Here is a 16,468-nt window from a genome sequence, read left to right as displayed (position 1 = left end):
GCCGCTCCTGGAGGCAGGAGTCCTGGCTGGAGGGACCCTGGGCTGAGGCGCGGCCCGGGAGCCCCGCTGCTTACCCCGACCCTGCCAGCGCCAGACCGGCTGGAGGTGAGGAGGGAGCGGGCAGAGTCAGGGCCCCCCGGGCGCTGGGAAGGAGTCGGGTGGATGCAGCCTCTGCCCCTGCTAGTGTCATGAGTGGGATGCTGATGACCCGCCTTGGGAGTGAGTTACCAGTGACCCAGGGCTGGGGCAGCAGGAGGGTGCAGGTGGGGGGTGAGAGCCCAGGGCTGGGGCGGCAGTGGGGTGCGGGTGGGGGGAGGGCACTGGTGGGGGGGGAAAGGGTGGGAACCCAGAGCTGGGGCGGCAGGGGGTGCGGGTGGGGGGGGAAGGGCGGGAACCCAGAGCTGGGGTGGCAGGGGGTGTGGGTATGGGGGGAAGAGCCCAGGACTGGGGCAGCAGGGGAGTGCGGGGGGGGGGGGGGGAGCCCAGGGCTGGTGGGGGGGCAGCCAAAATTTTTTTGCTTGGGGCGGCAAAAAACCTAGAGCCGGCCCTGGCTGCTGGAAAGCTACTTCTCTATTGGAAGTTACAGATGTTGTTCTTTTTTGGTGACTTGGAGTTGTATAAAGTCTCCCCACCTTTCTCTGAGTCAGCATATGGGTTATGCTATTGATTCCTCCCCAACATGACAGAAGCTTTCAGGGCCTTGTTCCTAACTTTTGCCATAAAATCACAGATTAAAGCAAGGTGGCTCATAGCTCTCTCTCTCTCCACCCATCCCATTAAAAGTCTAGGGAGAGCCACCCCTTTTCCTGGGCTGGTGCAGCAAGGGTTCCCCCTCCTGTTTCAATCTGTGTTAACCACTACACAAAATCACAGCCAGGAAGATGGGAAGAGTGGAATGTGGATGTTATCTCATATAACAGCTACAAGTCAGTGACCAAATTACACAGGCTTGGGACAGGGAGCACATGACAATCAGATTTGTGTTTTTAGTACTGTGCCAGAGTTCTGAGGCTGAGGCTGCAATCATTCAACAAGAATTGTTAGAACCTAACATGTTCTGCACCATTCTGTCTTCAGAACCTTTTTTCATTTTGATGTGCTGCTCAAATGGACCAGCTCCCAAGACTCCCACTGCAGAATAAAAATTTCTTTTCACAGAGCTGGCTCTTTTTGACCAGATCTGTAGCTCTTCCTCTTCAGCTCACTCTCCTCTTTCCTGCTTCCTCACCCTATGCTAATGTCTTCATCTTCCCCTCTCTCCCTCCTCCTGGCCAGCAAACTGCTTCTCCTCTGTGCATGGCCAACATGCAGCTGCAGGTCTTCCCATAGCCTGGCTGGAACAGCTGCAGTTGCTAAATATGTGCTTGCTGGTCATCTGTGCCTTAGGCTCTCTCTGCATAACTGGTTTCCTTCACTGCTGCGGCTCTGTCACTGCCCTCTTGCATGTCTCTCCAAAACAGTGCTCCACAAACTGCTGTGCCCTGAGCTTGAGCTCATAGAACTGTTGGCTGCTGTGACCCTGGGGATCCAGAGACATGCCAATAACTACTATTATTAATTATTATTTATATTGGGATAGCACCTAAAGACTAGTCAGGATGTGGGCCTCACGGTGCTCGGTGCTGTGCAATCACACAGAAAGACACTATCCCGGCACGGAAGAATTTATGCTTAAATTAAAATTAAAATCTAATTTCAAGGAACCACTTTGGAAGAGATTTGGTAGCATAGATGTTAAGAGTAAAACAAGGGAGCTGAACTCTGTTAATAGAGGAGGCTGTGTTTTTAGGGTCCTGATTGTAAAGTATGGACTCACAGACCTATTCCTGCAGCATCTGTTAAAGATACTTTCATTCAATGTAAAGGAAAACAGCTTTGCCACATTTCTCTTCCATGGTTCCACCTGGAGAAACGTTATATTTATTACAATACTCTAGTTACATATTAACTCTCTTGGCACAGTATTTATTATCACCTGCCATGAAATGGAAACCACAAGCATTTTGATAAATTAACTGTAATTTCACTGTGACTTCTTTCAATGCCTTTGCATCCTCTGCTGAAACTTCCTTCAACAATGCATAGGGAATCACAACTAATAGATATCTCTGTACCTCTGATTAAAGTAAATGAGATGTGAGACTATTTTTTGCTCTTTCTTCAGCTGTAAAAGAACACCATTTTCACACATCTGTGCTAAATCTAGCACCAACCTTTTCACTTCTGACATTAAGACAGTAGGTGTGGAACTTAACATGCAGACCTGGGAAAGGTTTTCCATTTTCTTTTGATGAATGTATTATTCTTAATATATGAAGAGCAAGGAAATAAACAAGTGACACAATCCTTATTCTAGGCTGTATATCTACCATTCCCTCATCTTCTGTCTCATACGGCATTCAAAGATTTATGGAGCAAAATTCCAGAACAGTGAGGAAACGGAAGTTCTGTCTTTTGCTCCAGATAAGGCCTTTTGCCCTGAAATCTTCATAAGAGCAATGCCGAAAATCCCCCAAACTCTGCTGGGCATCGTAGGCCTGGCTTGATGTAAGAAAATTACCTTCTTTTTTTAGTGGGTATGATTGGGAAGGCGAGTGGAAGGTTATGTTGTCATAACAAGCAGTATGTTGGACTCAGAATGGCTAGCTAAGATCAGCGGAAACATGCTGGTAATAGTAAACAAGCCTAAATGTAAGATAAGATAGAGGTCAGATTATGCAGGAACAATGCATGGACAGAGCATTCTGTACAGGGATTGGTTCCTACAAAGTAACCAAGCCAGTTCCAAAATGTATGATACAATGTGTAGTAAATACAATGTAATATGTAAATGTATATAAAGGAAGAGGTTTTCTATGTAACTTTGGATGTGTAATACATTCTATGTACACTCCCTACGCTTGAATCTGATCGACTCAACGGGACATTAGAGGGATAGGGCTCTGAGTTACTACAGAGAATTCTTTCCCAGGTATCTGTCTGGAGGGTCTTGCCCACATGCTCAGGGTCTAACTCAGGCCTACACAACTCGTAAAGCGGTGAGGACCATATTACTCCAAAGAAAAGAGCTGAGGGCCGAAACCCCCCGAGCGCCGCCAACCCCCCACCCCAGCGCCACCCAGCCCCCCCGAAACACAACACACACACCCCAGCGCCATCCGCCCCACGGAAACAATCCCCCCAGCGCTGTCGAAATACTCCCCCCAGCGCCATCTGCCCCGCGGAAGCAAATCCTCCTTCCCCAGCGCCGCCCCACTGAAACAGCAGTATTGAACCTCGGTAATTTGTTATAGCGGGCCCCTAAGGTAGTATAATTAAGGTAAAAGAAAAATGTCTTTTTGCTAGAAGTAGAATAAGATCTTCCCCCCACTTTGTAATCAATGGCCCTGTTGAATGAATGAGGTGTGAATGAGGAAGGCGTGGAAGGCAGCACCTCCAGACAGCTGCAACCCTTGGAGAGGGCAGGGCCGGCTTTAAGATTTTTGCCACCCCAAGCAAAAAAAAATGTTGGCCGGCCCCCCTTTTTTTTGTGCCCCTCTGCCCCCGGCCCCGCCCCAACTCCAGCCCTTCCAAACCCCTTCCCCAAATCCCCACCCCCGCCTCCTCCCCCAGTGTGCCGCTTTTCCTCCCCCCCCATTGCTACCTGCGGGCCTCCCGCCATAGCTCATCTCCGCTCCGCCTGCTCCCCCGAGCATGCTGCCGCTCCGCTTCTCCCCCCCCTCTCAGGCGAGGGAGGGCGGAGAAGCGGAGCAGCGGTGCATTCAGGGGAGCAGGCGGAGCGGAGGTGAGCTAGGGTGGGGGGGCGCAGGAAGTAACGGGGGGGGGAGAGGAACCGCTCCCAGCTCCAGCTCACCTCCGCCACCTCCCCCGAGCGCCCTGCCGCTCGGCTTCTCCTCCCTCCCAGCCTTGCTGTGCGAAACACCTGTTTCGCGCGCGGAAAGCCTGGGAGGGAGGGGGGAGAATCATAGAATATCAAGGTTGGAAGGGACCTCAGGAGGTCATCTAGTCCAACCCCCTGCTCAAAGCAGGACCAATTCCCAGACAGATTTTTGCCCCAGATCCCTAAATGGCCCCCTCAAGGATTGAACTCACAACCCTGGGTTTAGCAGGCCAATGCTCAAACCACTGAGCTATCCCTCCCCAGAAGCGGAGCGGCGGCAGCATGCTCAGGGGAGCAGGTGGAGGCAAGCTGGGGCGGCGGGGCACTTTTTTCCCCATGCCCCGGAGTCGGCGCCTATGATGGCTGGCGCCAGAATGCCACCCCTAGAAATGTGCCGCCCCAAGCACCTGCTTGTTTTGCTGGTGCCTGGAGACAGCCCTGGGAGAGGGGATGGGAGCCAGACCAGATCAGTAGAACAGGTCAGCCACCGATTCGCCGCTCGCCTCCTCAGCCCCCCTCCCCTGGCTCGCCTACTCATCCCCCGCCACTGCCTGCCCGCTCGCCTCCTCAGCCCCCCATGCCCGCCGGCTCACCTCCTCACCCCCCGCCACTGCCCGCTCGCTCGCCTCCTCAGCCCCCCACCCGCCCGGCTCGCCTACTCACTCCCCGCCACTGCCCGCCCACTTACCTACTCAGCCCCCCTCCCTCACCCGCCGCTTGCCTACTCACCCCCCCGCGGGCCGCACAGTGAGCCCACCTTCTCAACCCCCGCGGGCCGCACAGTGAGCCCACGCGGGCCGCATGCGGCCCCTGGGCCGCATGTTGTGCAGGCCTGGTCTAATTGATCACCATATTTGGGGTTGGAAAGGAATTATCCCCTGGGTCAGATTGGCAGAGACCTTGGGGGGGTTTTGCCTTCCTTTGCAGCATGGGGCACAGGTCACTTGCAGGTTTAATCTAGTGTAAATGGTGGATTCTCTGTAAATTGAAGTCTTTAAACCATGATTTGATGACTTCAGTAACTCAGCCAGAGGTTAGAGGTTTATTTCAGTAGTGGGTGAGGTTCTGTAGCCTGCAAGGCGCAGGAGGTCAGACTAGATGATCACTATGATCCCTTCTGACCTTAAAGTCTACTACGAGTCTATGAACTCAATGTAGCTTTGCTGTATGCAATATAAAGATACCAAAGTGACGAAACCTGGAGTTGAAGTGAGTTCTTGGGAAGCTGAGTGGAAAGAGGTCTCAGAGGGAATCCCAACAGGTGGGACTCTGGATCATTGCAGGGGGAGAGTGCTCTTCTGTTGCTGAGGCTTATGGCTGGCTTTCGAATGAAAACCCAGTTTGGATTTTAAAAACAACATCAACAACCACAACTGCGGTTTGCACACACCAGAACTGTCTTTAGATTTTTAAACCCCACGTTTCTTTGACATCTGTTTGGTGGCCTGTGCAAAGTCAGTCAGTCAGCTCATTAGCGGACAAGTGGCCACATCATAAAGTAACACGATCACAACAGTACCCTTGTTAGCAGTATCAGCAAACCAGGTGGGCCACACAGGCTGAGACACTTTCTCACTCCTACAGGTTTCTGCAGGGCACGGAAGAGGTTCATTGGTGGGACAGTGTGGGGAAGCTCATCCTGCTGCTGTCCATACGGTACCTGTTCAATGGCTAACGAGAGGATGTTTGTCTCTAGTGCCTTCAGTCTGACAGCTTTCACCAGCTTCCATGTCACTTGAAATGAAACAAGCAGCACCTTCAGCTGTCTACATCTCTTGATGTTCCTTCACTTTCTGCCTTTGATAATTGTAATAATTTGAACATTTAGAAATTGCTTTTCATCCCCAAGGATCCCAAAGGTCTTTACAATGGGCCAACTTCCAGGGGCTGACAGGTCCATTACTCTAGCAGAGGTGTGCGCTGGCCTGCCTGATCTTCAAGATGGTCAGGCCAGGGCAGGAGGGGAAACAAAGTGATTGCCCCCTGCACTGGTTCTTCCTCCTGACCCTCTCTACCCCCTCAACTCTCATACAAGGATTGTGGAGGCCATGGGGCCATGCAGAGTGAGCTATGGGGAAGGGAGTGAGGGGACTCGTGATGGTGGGCCACGCTCAGTCAGAGCCCTCAAAATACTAGCTAGCGGGGTGAGACAGGAGAAGACCTGTGCTACCCTTCTGCTCCATTGCTCACAGAAGGGGAGAAGTCTTCAGGCCAATCAGCTGCTGTTCCCAGATGACAGTTCTGACTCAGCCCTCTCTCCCTGTTTTTCAGGCTGAGCTCCCTGTCAGTCTTCCCATGCAGGGAGATTGAGTGAGGCAGCGCCTCTCCCTGCCATAACACTCCCCTGACTCTCCTTGGTAAACAGAGTCAGTGAAGAGAGTGCAATCCTAGAGTCTGCCAAGGGGGCTGGACCGAGTAGCTGCAGAACATCTCTGCTTCCACTGCCAAGGGGAGCGAGCCCCCTCAGGGTGCGACTAGCATGTGGTGAGCCAGACGCCTGGGCAGGCTACAGAACTGTGGCCAGACTCTCTGCCCGCTGAACTCTAAATGCTGTATTGGGACCTAAATAAATATATCCAGCTACCACTGCAGACACCACTGAAGTTCAGCATGTCTGGGATGGGAAGGTGCAATGGATGAACAGGGCACAAGTAAAGGAGGGTAATGTATTTCAGCAGGGATCCAGGGAGTGTGACTGTAATTACCCAAACTTGAATTTGGACAGGACACCCAGGCTAATACCCCTGCTTTTGTGAAAGCAAGCAATGAGCTCTTTAATGAGCACACAGGATCAGGACCTTCAGTTTACATCTCTCCCAAGAGTTAGCGAGCCACAAAACCCCTCACCTACGAGATGCCCCATACAGCTGATCCCCAGAGAGCAGCTGCTATTGCTGCTCACCAGACATCATACACACTCCTTCCCCCCATCCTCCCCCATAGTCAGGCAGTATCTCCTTCAGAATATGCCAGAAGACACTTCCAGCCTCAAGTGCAGTCATGAGCCCAAACTCAACCGGTGTGTGGCTTTAAAGCTCCCTGAAAAATGTGAAGCATTCCAGTCATTTTAATTACTGTGCATTGCATAAGCCCGAAACCAGTTCATACAAAGAAACAACAGAAAAGTGTTTTTCAGTCGCTCTCACTCTCTCCCTTGCTCAGTGCCAGGCTCCAAAGCTCTGGGAACTCCAGTTCTTTTTAGCATTTGAAGCACTTCATCTATTTGAAATCTCTTTGTTCAGTCATTTAAAGCGATTGATGCAGCTTAGAGTTCAAGTTTTCAAATGCTTCCATTTGGAAATGGCCCCACTAGCATGAAAGCAAAGCAAAGAGATGTGGAAATCCTTATTTTAAACAAAAATGAAGTAAAGTCATTGCTTGCAAAAGTAAGATTCCAATAATGTTGGCTAGAAACACAAACACACATACACACATGCACACACACACAGAGAGCTTTGTCGCAGCATCTAATCACAACCTCCATCCCCAACTTAGAGGGCTCAATAATCCTTCAAGAGGCTGAGCCCTTTGGCTCTCATCCAGCCATGCACTTGAGCACTTGCTTAACTCTATGCATGTAAGCAGTCCCTTTGTCTTCAGTGGGACTTAAGTATGTGCCTAAGTGCTTTGCTGTATCAGGGCCAGAATGATTAGCACTATGCAGGATCTAGCCCCCGTTTCAGCTTTATAGGCTGGTAACAAAACATTTTATTCTTTAATGTCCACCTGTGACTGAGGAAAATAACAGTCAGTCTGATTTGAGGATCCCCTAACTACTGAGGGGTTGATTTCTTATCCTAAAATCCCTTTTGTGTAATGTTGCTGGTGCCACATGGCAGCTGTGTTCCACACCAGAATGGATGCTCCCCATACACACAATCTGTTAAGCACTTTAGGATCCCTTGGAATTAAATGTGCTATAAAAATGTTTGAGGTGATTATTATGCTATAGTTTATCTGTAATCTGAAGCTCGGGAATGGGGTGTAGTCTCACCTGCATCTGACTTGCAGACAGGAAGGTGGCATGATTCCTTTATAACCTCAGATAATTAGATCAAATAAAATTTGTACAGAGAGAGAGAGAAAGAGAGAGAGAGGGAACCAAAGATGTAGCTTTTAAAGAAACCACAAAGCAACTATTTAGTGATTAAGCATAACATATAAAGTTCACTGGCATAAGAAAGCAATTAATACAGGCATTTTTCTCAACCTTTCTTCATACAAATAAATCATAGCTAACATGCACAAACAACACTGAACAAAAGTGTCTTCCCAAAGAGCAGCTTATAAAAATACAGAGGACCAGATCCTTGATAAAGAAACATATAATAACAGAATCCCTCTTGTTAATCCAGGACTGTTCCTGTGGGATTTCCTATTCCATGGCACAGTGTGAGACAGTAGGGCAAGAGACACCCTGAAATCTAACAGAATCAAAAGTGGCACCAGCCAGGAGAGAAAGGTATTTACTCTCTGCCATCGTCGGTATGAAGGCAGCCTGGTGTAAAAATGACCATCTGGAGTTTTCAGTGACTGAGGGCCAGATGCTAAATTGGTGTAAATCAGCGCAGCTCCATTGTCTACAAGGAGACTTATTAAAGCAAGGGAGGGAAACTTATTTTTGCCAGTAGTTAACAATTTAAAATGCGACTGGCATGACTCCATGTTTATGGACTGCGTCGACTTTCCGTGGAGAAGTTAGAATTTGTAAAAAAGATGTATAGTGCTTTAAGTTAACATATTGTTCATGGAAGTGGCTGGGCTGACTAACTTGCAGACAGGAGTCTATTGACTGCAGTGGGGCTCTGTGCCTTTATGCCAGTTGTGGGTCTGACCCTGGGTGCTCCTTGGTTAGCTGGAGCAGTTCTGGCACTGCTTTGCACTTAATTTTGGTACTTTTAACCAGCAGTTCCCCTAGTTTCATGAAACGTCTTTTTGTACTAATTACATTAAATTTTTGTCAGTTCAGAAGCAGTTTTCTTGCAGTACCTAGGCCCCATAAAATTTCACTTTCAGAGATAGCCAGAAAGGAGGAGAATACCCTTTCCATTACTTTACAGTAGTAGCTTACATTTACATAGCACCCTTTGTCCTGCAGGAGGATCCCAGAGTGATTTACACCCTGTGTACCGGGGCTACTTCAACCACGGCAGCCACCTCTGGGGTGGAACACCTCAGACATTCCCTGCCTGGCATCAGTATGCAACAGGATTTGAAGAGGGGGAAGAGAAGAGTAATGTATCCAATTTAAATCATAGTGGGAACTCATGGAAGCAGAAAGTAGTTATTGTTGCTGGAATTTAACCAGGACATAAGGGTTAACCACCCTACTCTGGCAAAAAGCACCATGGATTCTTTGGTTATCAAAAGTAGTCAGAACCCCTGCTTCACTCCACACTGAAACAAAACCCAACCTATATCTTGCAGCGCAGTGCCCCCTAGCACTATGTTGAAACATTAACTCAGGACTGACTCGCAGGAAAGGACGCCACATACTGAGTCACCAACACCTACAGATGTTATATGGGTTATCCTTGGAATTTTCACACCAAGTATTGACCTAGCCCAGTCATGCTTAGCTTGTGGGATCCTAGCACAAAGTGGATCAAGGTATTTTTGAAAATGGCCACAAAAGGCTTAAAGTTTTCTTCAAGAAGAAGAGTTCTGGTTTTTCCTCCTTTAGTTTTCCCTCCAAAAGACATTGTGGCCCAGAGGCTAGGGCATTAGATGGGGAGCCAGATCTAGGTTGTAATCCCAGCTCTGCCCTACTGCATGACCTTCAGCAAATCCCTTCACTTCTCTGCGCCACAGTTTCCCCATAATAATACCAATAGCGAGCTCTTATACAGCTCTTCTCATCAGTATCATTACTCCAATATTACAGGTGGGGAAACTGAGGCACGGAGATGGGCAGTGACTTGCCCAAAGTCACTCAGCAGACCCATGGCAGAGCTGGAACTAGAACCTAGGTCTTCCGAGCCCTTTGAGGTCTGCACCTGAAAAGCATTCTATGCGAGCTGTGTATTATTGTTACTATTGCTCAGCATTCAGTACAGGGAGAAATACAGAAAAACCAATATAGCACAATAGAAAATCCACCTCTTTGACAAAGAATGCATTGGTGGCAAGCCCCAAGCATTTAGGAGCCTCTTGTAACTTCAGGAACTCCTGGCCTGATCCCCTTTTCGGAACCAGAGGGGGAAGGAACTCAGGGGTTTGTTCCTCTGCTCCTTTCAGTTTCTTCTGAGTATGTCTTTTGTCTGAGTATAATACCAACTTTTAGCATGTAACATCTTCAGAGCATTTTACAAACTTCAACTCATTAACTCTCATAACACCTTAGTGAGGTAGGGAAGCATTACTATTTCCATTTTAGAGATGAGAAAACTGACTCAGCGAGTGACCTGGTCAAAGCGACAGAGGGAGTCAGTGGGATCAAAATTTGGGAGTTTGTGGGCCAAACTCTCTAATTTTCAGTATATCCTTCCTCTCTCGAATATTGTGTTGTGGTGCTGTTTGCTGATTGGTCAGTTGTATCATGATGCTGGTGATGTCAATTTCAGACCCATATTTCTAATAGTGAAAAAAGTGCAGGGCAAGATTCTGATCTTATTAATATGGGTTTACACCAGTGTACCTCTGCTGATTTCAATGGAGCTACTCCTGATTTACACCAGTAAAACTGAGATCAGAGTCTAGTCCCAGGGATTTAGCTTTTCTCATATGCACTCAACTACAGATTACAAATACCCAACTCATATTTTTGCCTGGGGTTTCTCAGGTTGCAAAGATGCATCACAAAACTATGTACAGTTAGACATTAAAGTGATCTGCTTCAGAGAACTGTCTCTCACTCTCTTGTACTTATATTTATATATGTACATTGTGTGAGCACCACAAAGTTTTTAATGTATTTAACCACACAACTCCCGTATGAGGTAAAGAAGTGCTATCATCCTCATTTTACAGATGAAGACCTGAGGCACAGAGAGAGAAAGCGTATGTTTACATTGCCAACAAACAAAAAAACCCAAAACCACAACAAAAAAACCCCAACCCTCCAACTCCCACTTCCCCCAGCTCTGAATCTCAAAGCCTGGGTCTACAGATTCAGGCTTGTGGGGCTCACACCATGGTGGCAAATATAGCCATGTATATGTTCCTGCACCACGGGCTGGAGCTCGGGCTCTGAAACCCAGAGAGGGGGGTGAGTCTCAGAGTTCCAGCCCAAGTTGGAACATCTACACAGCTATTTTTAGCACCATAGCACAAGCCCGAGTTTGTAGACCCAGACTCTGAGCCTCGCTGCTGTGGCTTTTTTCTTTTTGCAGTGTAGACGTACGCTGGTCACACCGGTCACGGGTGGCACAGCTTGAACCCAGGTCTCCCAAGTCCCAAACTAGCACCACCTTAACCTCTAGATAATCCTTCCTCTCTAATATAACCATCCATACTGTAGTGGTCTAATAGTAATACCCAAAAGAAAGTCTATCCTTCCAAGAGTTCTTAATTTGTTTTCTATAGGCTGTACAATTAAAAACTAGGTACAGATAGGCAATCTTTTACCCAGATGTAACTGAACTGTACATTTGAAGATTTAGCCTACTGTTTAGAAACTTAGGACAGCTGGTCTCTGGCCTTTAATACTGGCATAATGTACAACTCGAAATGCTTAAATCTTATAAACCCCATGGAAAATACTCTGATATTAAGTGCAGTGGTTTGATACTTTCATTAATCACTCCTCAGTCCCTTTGCAGGATAATAAGGCTGTCTGTATTGTGCATCTGGCAATCTTCCTTCCTCAAAGTCCATCTCTACTGTAACAGTTACATGTCTGCATCTGAGAGAAATGTACAGTTCCAAACAGGGATAAGGGAAACCAAACCAAACAGGACTTCACTATACATTGCACTAAAGCATCACTACTAAAATATACAGCAAGATTAAGAGTTGGGAGTGCCTGGGTAGATATGACAGGTTTTTTTTCCAGCTCAGTTTTAACAGTTTGCTTTATCACCCTTTGCTGCTTGGGAGTCTTGTGGGGAAGGGTTTGGATAGGATTAAAAAACACAAACATTAAATCCAGGTTTACAGCCCAAATAGGACTTGCCCTTCTTTTTTTCTTCCAGCCCCATTCCATTGGACACCGAGGAAGGAAAAGAAGCACTAGTATGTTAATTTCTTGCTGTGATATATTTTCTTTTTTTTAAAAAAAGCATTCATATTCTAGGACCTCCAGTTTAAAATTAGCTCCCACTCAGATGAGCTATTTTCCAGGGAAGTAATTAAAGATGAAAAAAAAAAATCTGCACTTTGAATTGATCTTCCCATATTGGATTCTGCCACCGAAATATGTGTTCGAGTGCGAGGCACATTGTCAAAACGTGTGTAAATGATCACAGCTCCATCACTGAAGTAATGACGAAGCTATGGCAGTTTTCAGGAGCTGGGGACCTGCTCTGCGCTGTGATCCAAGAATAATGCAACCTGTTTGCAACAGCATCTGCCTCCAGCATCATGTGGTGGGATGGGAAAGGAGAGCGGCTGCCCTGAACAAGGAACTTTTGGTTGGGCTTTGAAACAGGTAGCAACCCTTATTAACCCCTTTCCTCCAGCTGCATCTCCCTCTCTCTGCTCCAGAGGGGCCCATGCTGCAGGCAACAAGCAGCTTTGCTGTGATCCCTCTCCCAGCCCCACCACACTCCCACACTCCCACAGCCATATTATTCCCTATAAGGCACTGAATCCCTCGCTCCAACCCCGCCCCCCCCCCCCCCCAGCTCGTCCCTAGCCTCTCCCCTTTGCCTGGGAGATGAGGTAATGCGGGGCTCCGATTGGTCGGGGCGGGGGCGCACCCCACGAGCCCGAGAGGGCGCTATCCAGGCTATAACTGCAGCCGCCAGCCTAGAAGAGCCGCACAGGCGCTGAGAGCTTCGAACTTCGCGTGCAGGGGGAGCCCAGGCAAAGCTGCCACCCAACCGCACTTCCCAGCAGCGACTGGACTGAGAGGGGGGGGCAGCGCAAGAAGCGGCTCAAAGACCGTTTAAAAAGAAACCTAAAAAAGAACAACATCCCCCTCCCCACCAACAAGCCAGCCCTCCTCTCCCCTCCCAAGTGGAGAGCAGCTTTGGGCCAGCAGCTGCACCAGCATCATGTCTGTGTGGCTCAGCTTCCTCCTCGTGCTCCTCTGCAGCTGGAGCCTGAGCGACTTGGTGGCGGAGGCTTGTACCTGCCTCCCCATCCACCCCCAGGATGCTTTCTGCAACTCTGACATCGGTGAGTGTTCCCCTTCCTTCCCTAGCCCGCGCCTGGCTTCTCCCAGCGGCTGGCACCTCTGCCCGCTGCTAACCTCCTCCACGGTCCCAGCCGCGGGGAGGAATGAATGCCGCCCCCCCCCCCCCCGAGGGAGATGCACCTTGTGGTTCCACAGATGCATCGTCGTGTTGCGGGGGAGGGAGCGCTACGGTTTGGCGAGCGTGCGGGTTGCGAGCAACGGTTCCCGCTTGCAGCGATGTCAGAGTGCTTTGCAAGAGAGAAGTTGAAATGCCCCCCGCCCCTCCCCTCTGCATTGCACGCAGAGGAAGGTGGCACTTCTCTTCCACACTGATATTATGTTCCCTGACATCTAGAAAGTTCTCTGTGTGGGGCTGGGAAGGAGGAGGGACTCTTTTGCTAAAACTTTGAAAAGTAACCAGCATATGAAATATGGAAAACCACCAGTTTAGGCTTAACCAGACCCATTTATGAGAAGTTGGAGGGCTAGAGAACTACTTCCAAATTACAGCTCCCCCTTGTCTTTCTCCCCCACTTCCAAAAAACAATTAAGGCTTTATCATTACAGTTTTAAGCAATCAAGTTAAAATGGGGGCAGGATAAAAATTGTGAAAGATGCCCTGACCCTATATAGTTTTTTGGAGTTGCCTTATGCATCTCTATTTTTAAGTGATTTTTTCCCCCCTTAAGGAACAATGGAGAGTGGCAGTTGTTTTAAAAATTAAACTCTGCGCAGCAGCTTTCCAAGATTACCACCTCTCCAAGAAAAACAAGCTTTGCAGACTTTCTAGAAATCAGTAATTGTAAAAGTGACAGGTTTCCTGCACGCAGACAAAAACAAAATTGAAGGTGTGGGCAGCCAACATTTCCTTCATGACCTGCTGCCAAGCAAATAATAATACTTAACAACAATAAAAGTCAGGACAAATTCTCACAAGCTAGGGAACTGCCCTTGGCAACTTGGAATGATGTAATTCACACCAATTAGTGGCAACAGAACGCATGGGCTCTGTACAGTCATAGCCCTTCACAAAAGTTAGGGAGGTGTGTAACAAGTTTCCCAAGAATTTTCCACAATATGCTCTGATCCTTGGAGGATTTTTTGTGTGTCTGTGTTTTCTGACATAAAATAACAAGTTGAAATAGTGTGACACTGGGGACAGGAAAACTACAATATATAGGATTTAAAAAAAAAAAACGTTGAAAGAAAAACCACATCTTCATTGGGACCTTCTTAATGTTCTCCTGCTCCAATCTTTGGCATCTGAGCGGTATTCATAAATGAGGGGTGGGGGGAATAACTGGGTGGCTCAAGGGAATGGGATAATGGAGACTCACTCTAGTTACCTGTATCAGAGGGGTAGCCGTGTTAGTCTGAATCTGTAAAAAGCAACAGAGGGTCCTGTGGCACCTTTAAGACTAACAGAAGTATTGGGAGCATAAGCTTTCGTGGGTAAGAACCTCACTTCTTCAGATGCAAGACCTAGTTACCTGGTTTGCATATGGCCCAGGTTGGTATTAAATGACCAAATATGGTTGCTGTTTGATGCTGTTCCATGGCCTATTGTATAATAAATGAGTGAGTGGTCTCTGTCTAGTTCCTAGTATACAGATGTTTGCATAACAATGGGCACAAGCTTTCAGCCTAGGTGTCAATCTTTGCAGAGAAGGGAAGGGTTGAATAGACATGGTTACTGAAGTCCTACTCTTGCCCCTAGAGGTTGTCTCTGTAGCTCAGGGTTGAGACACACACAAGTGGTTTGGGGAAGCTTGCGTTGCTGATACCAGTACTGTGACTCCTCTGTAGACAGACCGAGAAAGCAGACTGCAAAGAAGTCAACTTGGCAGCTTCTATGAAAAATAAATTAAATAGAGGCAAAAATATACTAACTTTTCAGTGTAATGTTGACTTGATTCACTAACATGGAATCTCATCAGTAGCATTTTAAATTAGTTGAACCCGCTGACAAAAAAGTTTCCCTCTCGTCTTAATAACCCTCCTCTATAAAAACCTGCAGAGATGCCTAGTTATTTGTGTCTAGTTTCTATAGCGCATTTGCTTCTGAAAGCCAAGAAAAACATTACATACATGTTCAAAGGCCTGGGAAAGGTAAAATTTTCTTTAATCCTGATAGCCTAGAAAACATTATGAAGAGTTTTATAGCTGAGGATCCTTCTAGGAAGCCATACTATTGAAAGTTCACTTGAAGAATTTTATTGTGGGCACTTTCTTTACTTTGCACTAGCAGTAAGTGTGTCAGCTGAGAGGTAGCTGCCAAGGAGATTTTTGCCTTTTCTGAAAACAGTGGTGTTTGAGAAGCCAATGTGCCTGCATCTATTGCTGGAGCTTTCACATGTGCCTTTCATATGCTGAAATCTGTGAGAATTTAAGCATCTGCTACTCCCTTTTAATGCTTTGACTAAGGAATTAAATACACCCTGTTAATTACACTTTCTGATAACTTACATCTTCTCTAGAAACACAAGACATTAAAAGTAGGATAAGCAGTGAAGCCCTGTGTAGCATCCCCTCCCGAATAGCCTTGTACAGATCACATTGTTTGCAAGATTTCTCTGACTGGTGGTTTTCTGACTGAGTTCAATGTCAAGGTGCTGATCTCATTTTAGTCTTGAGTGACCTGCTGTTATTCGTTATGGCTCATAATTTTTGCCTTGCCTTGGTCTGAGATATCAAGTGTGGGTATAACTGGGGTTGTGCTCTTGGGGCTTGCAAGGGGGTGCATAATACAAAGGGGGAGGAAGCAAAAGGGAAAGAGTTCCCCCATATTATGAGGTTACTATGGACTGATCTTAATCAAACGTCATTTTTGTGATTGGACTGAAGAAGTGGAGCTAGGTCTATGAAGCTCCAAACTCTCCCTTAAAGCAGTATCCCTGCCTGGCTGTGTTCCAGCATTGCCATTCTTTTCATGAGCCAAAAGAACAAGAGGTATATACAGACTTCTGGCCACTAAAGAGTTAACTGTCTCCATGGAAACTGATGGCAGTGTACTAGTGCAGTGTTTAGACAGACTAAACTACATGCCGGGTTATAAAACACGTTGTGGGGAAGAAAGGGACTTGGCAGCAAGTTTTTATCGGCTCTTGAAACTCCTGACAAAATACCAGCTCCAAAGGGAGGAATCAGTGCAGTAAGGGCTGGGAATCAAGACAGGGCTGGAAGAACAGAGCTGTTAAAACAGCTCCTACAAGAATGCAAGATATTAACTAGCTAGGTGACAACCTGGCAAGTGTTTGTTACCTTCCAAAAACATGCCAGAACAGTGTGGCTTCTGAAGGCACAGAAAGCTT

The 16,468-nt window shown here is 47.5% G+C and overlaps 2 protein-coding genes across 6 annotated transcripts in view; one reads left to right on the top strand and one right to left on the bottom strand.

The window, feature by feature from the left end:
- Positions 1–16,468, bottom strand: part of SYN3 (synapsin III) — a 242,317-nt gene that overhangs the window by 99,437 nt on the left and 126,412 nt on the right. The gene's annotated exons all lie outside the window — the stretch shown is intronic.
- The window catches only part of TIMP3 (TIMP metallopeptidase inhibitor 3), a 48,859-nt gene continuing 45,195 nt past the window's right edge, over positions 12,805–16,468 (top strand). The window contains exon 1 of the mRNA XM_065414743.1: positions 12,805–13,159. Coding sequence (XP_065270815.1) covers positions 13,036–13,159 — 124 coding nt within the window. The 5' untranslated portion in view covers positions 12,805–13,035. The remainder of the gene's footprint in view (positions 13,160–16,468) is intronic.

This window comes from Emys orbicularis, chromosome 1 (assembly GCF_028017835.1).
Source record: "Emys orbicularis isolate rEmyOrb1 chromosome 1, rEmyOrb1.hap1, whole genome shotgun sequence".
Classification (NCBI taxonomy): domain Eukaryota; kingdom Metazoa; phylum Chordata; order Testudines; family Emydidae; genus Emys; species Emys orbicularis.
Note: the sequence above shows the minus strand (reverse complement) of the source record. Positions and strands in the feature narration are given on the sequence as shown.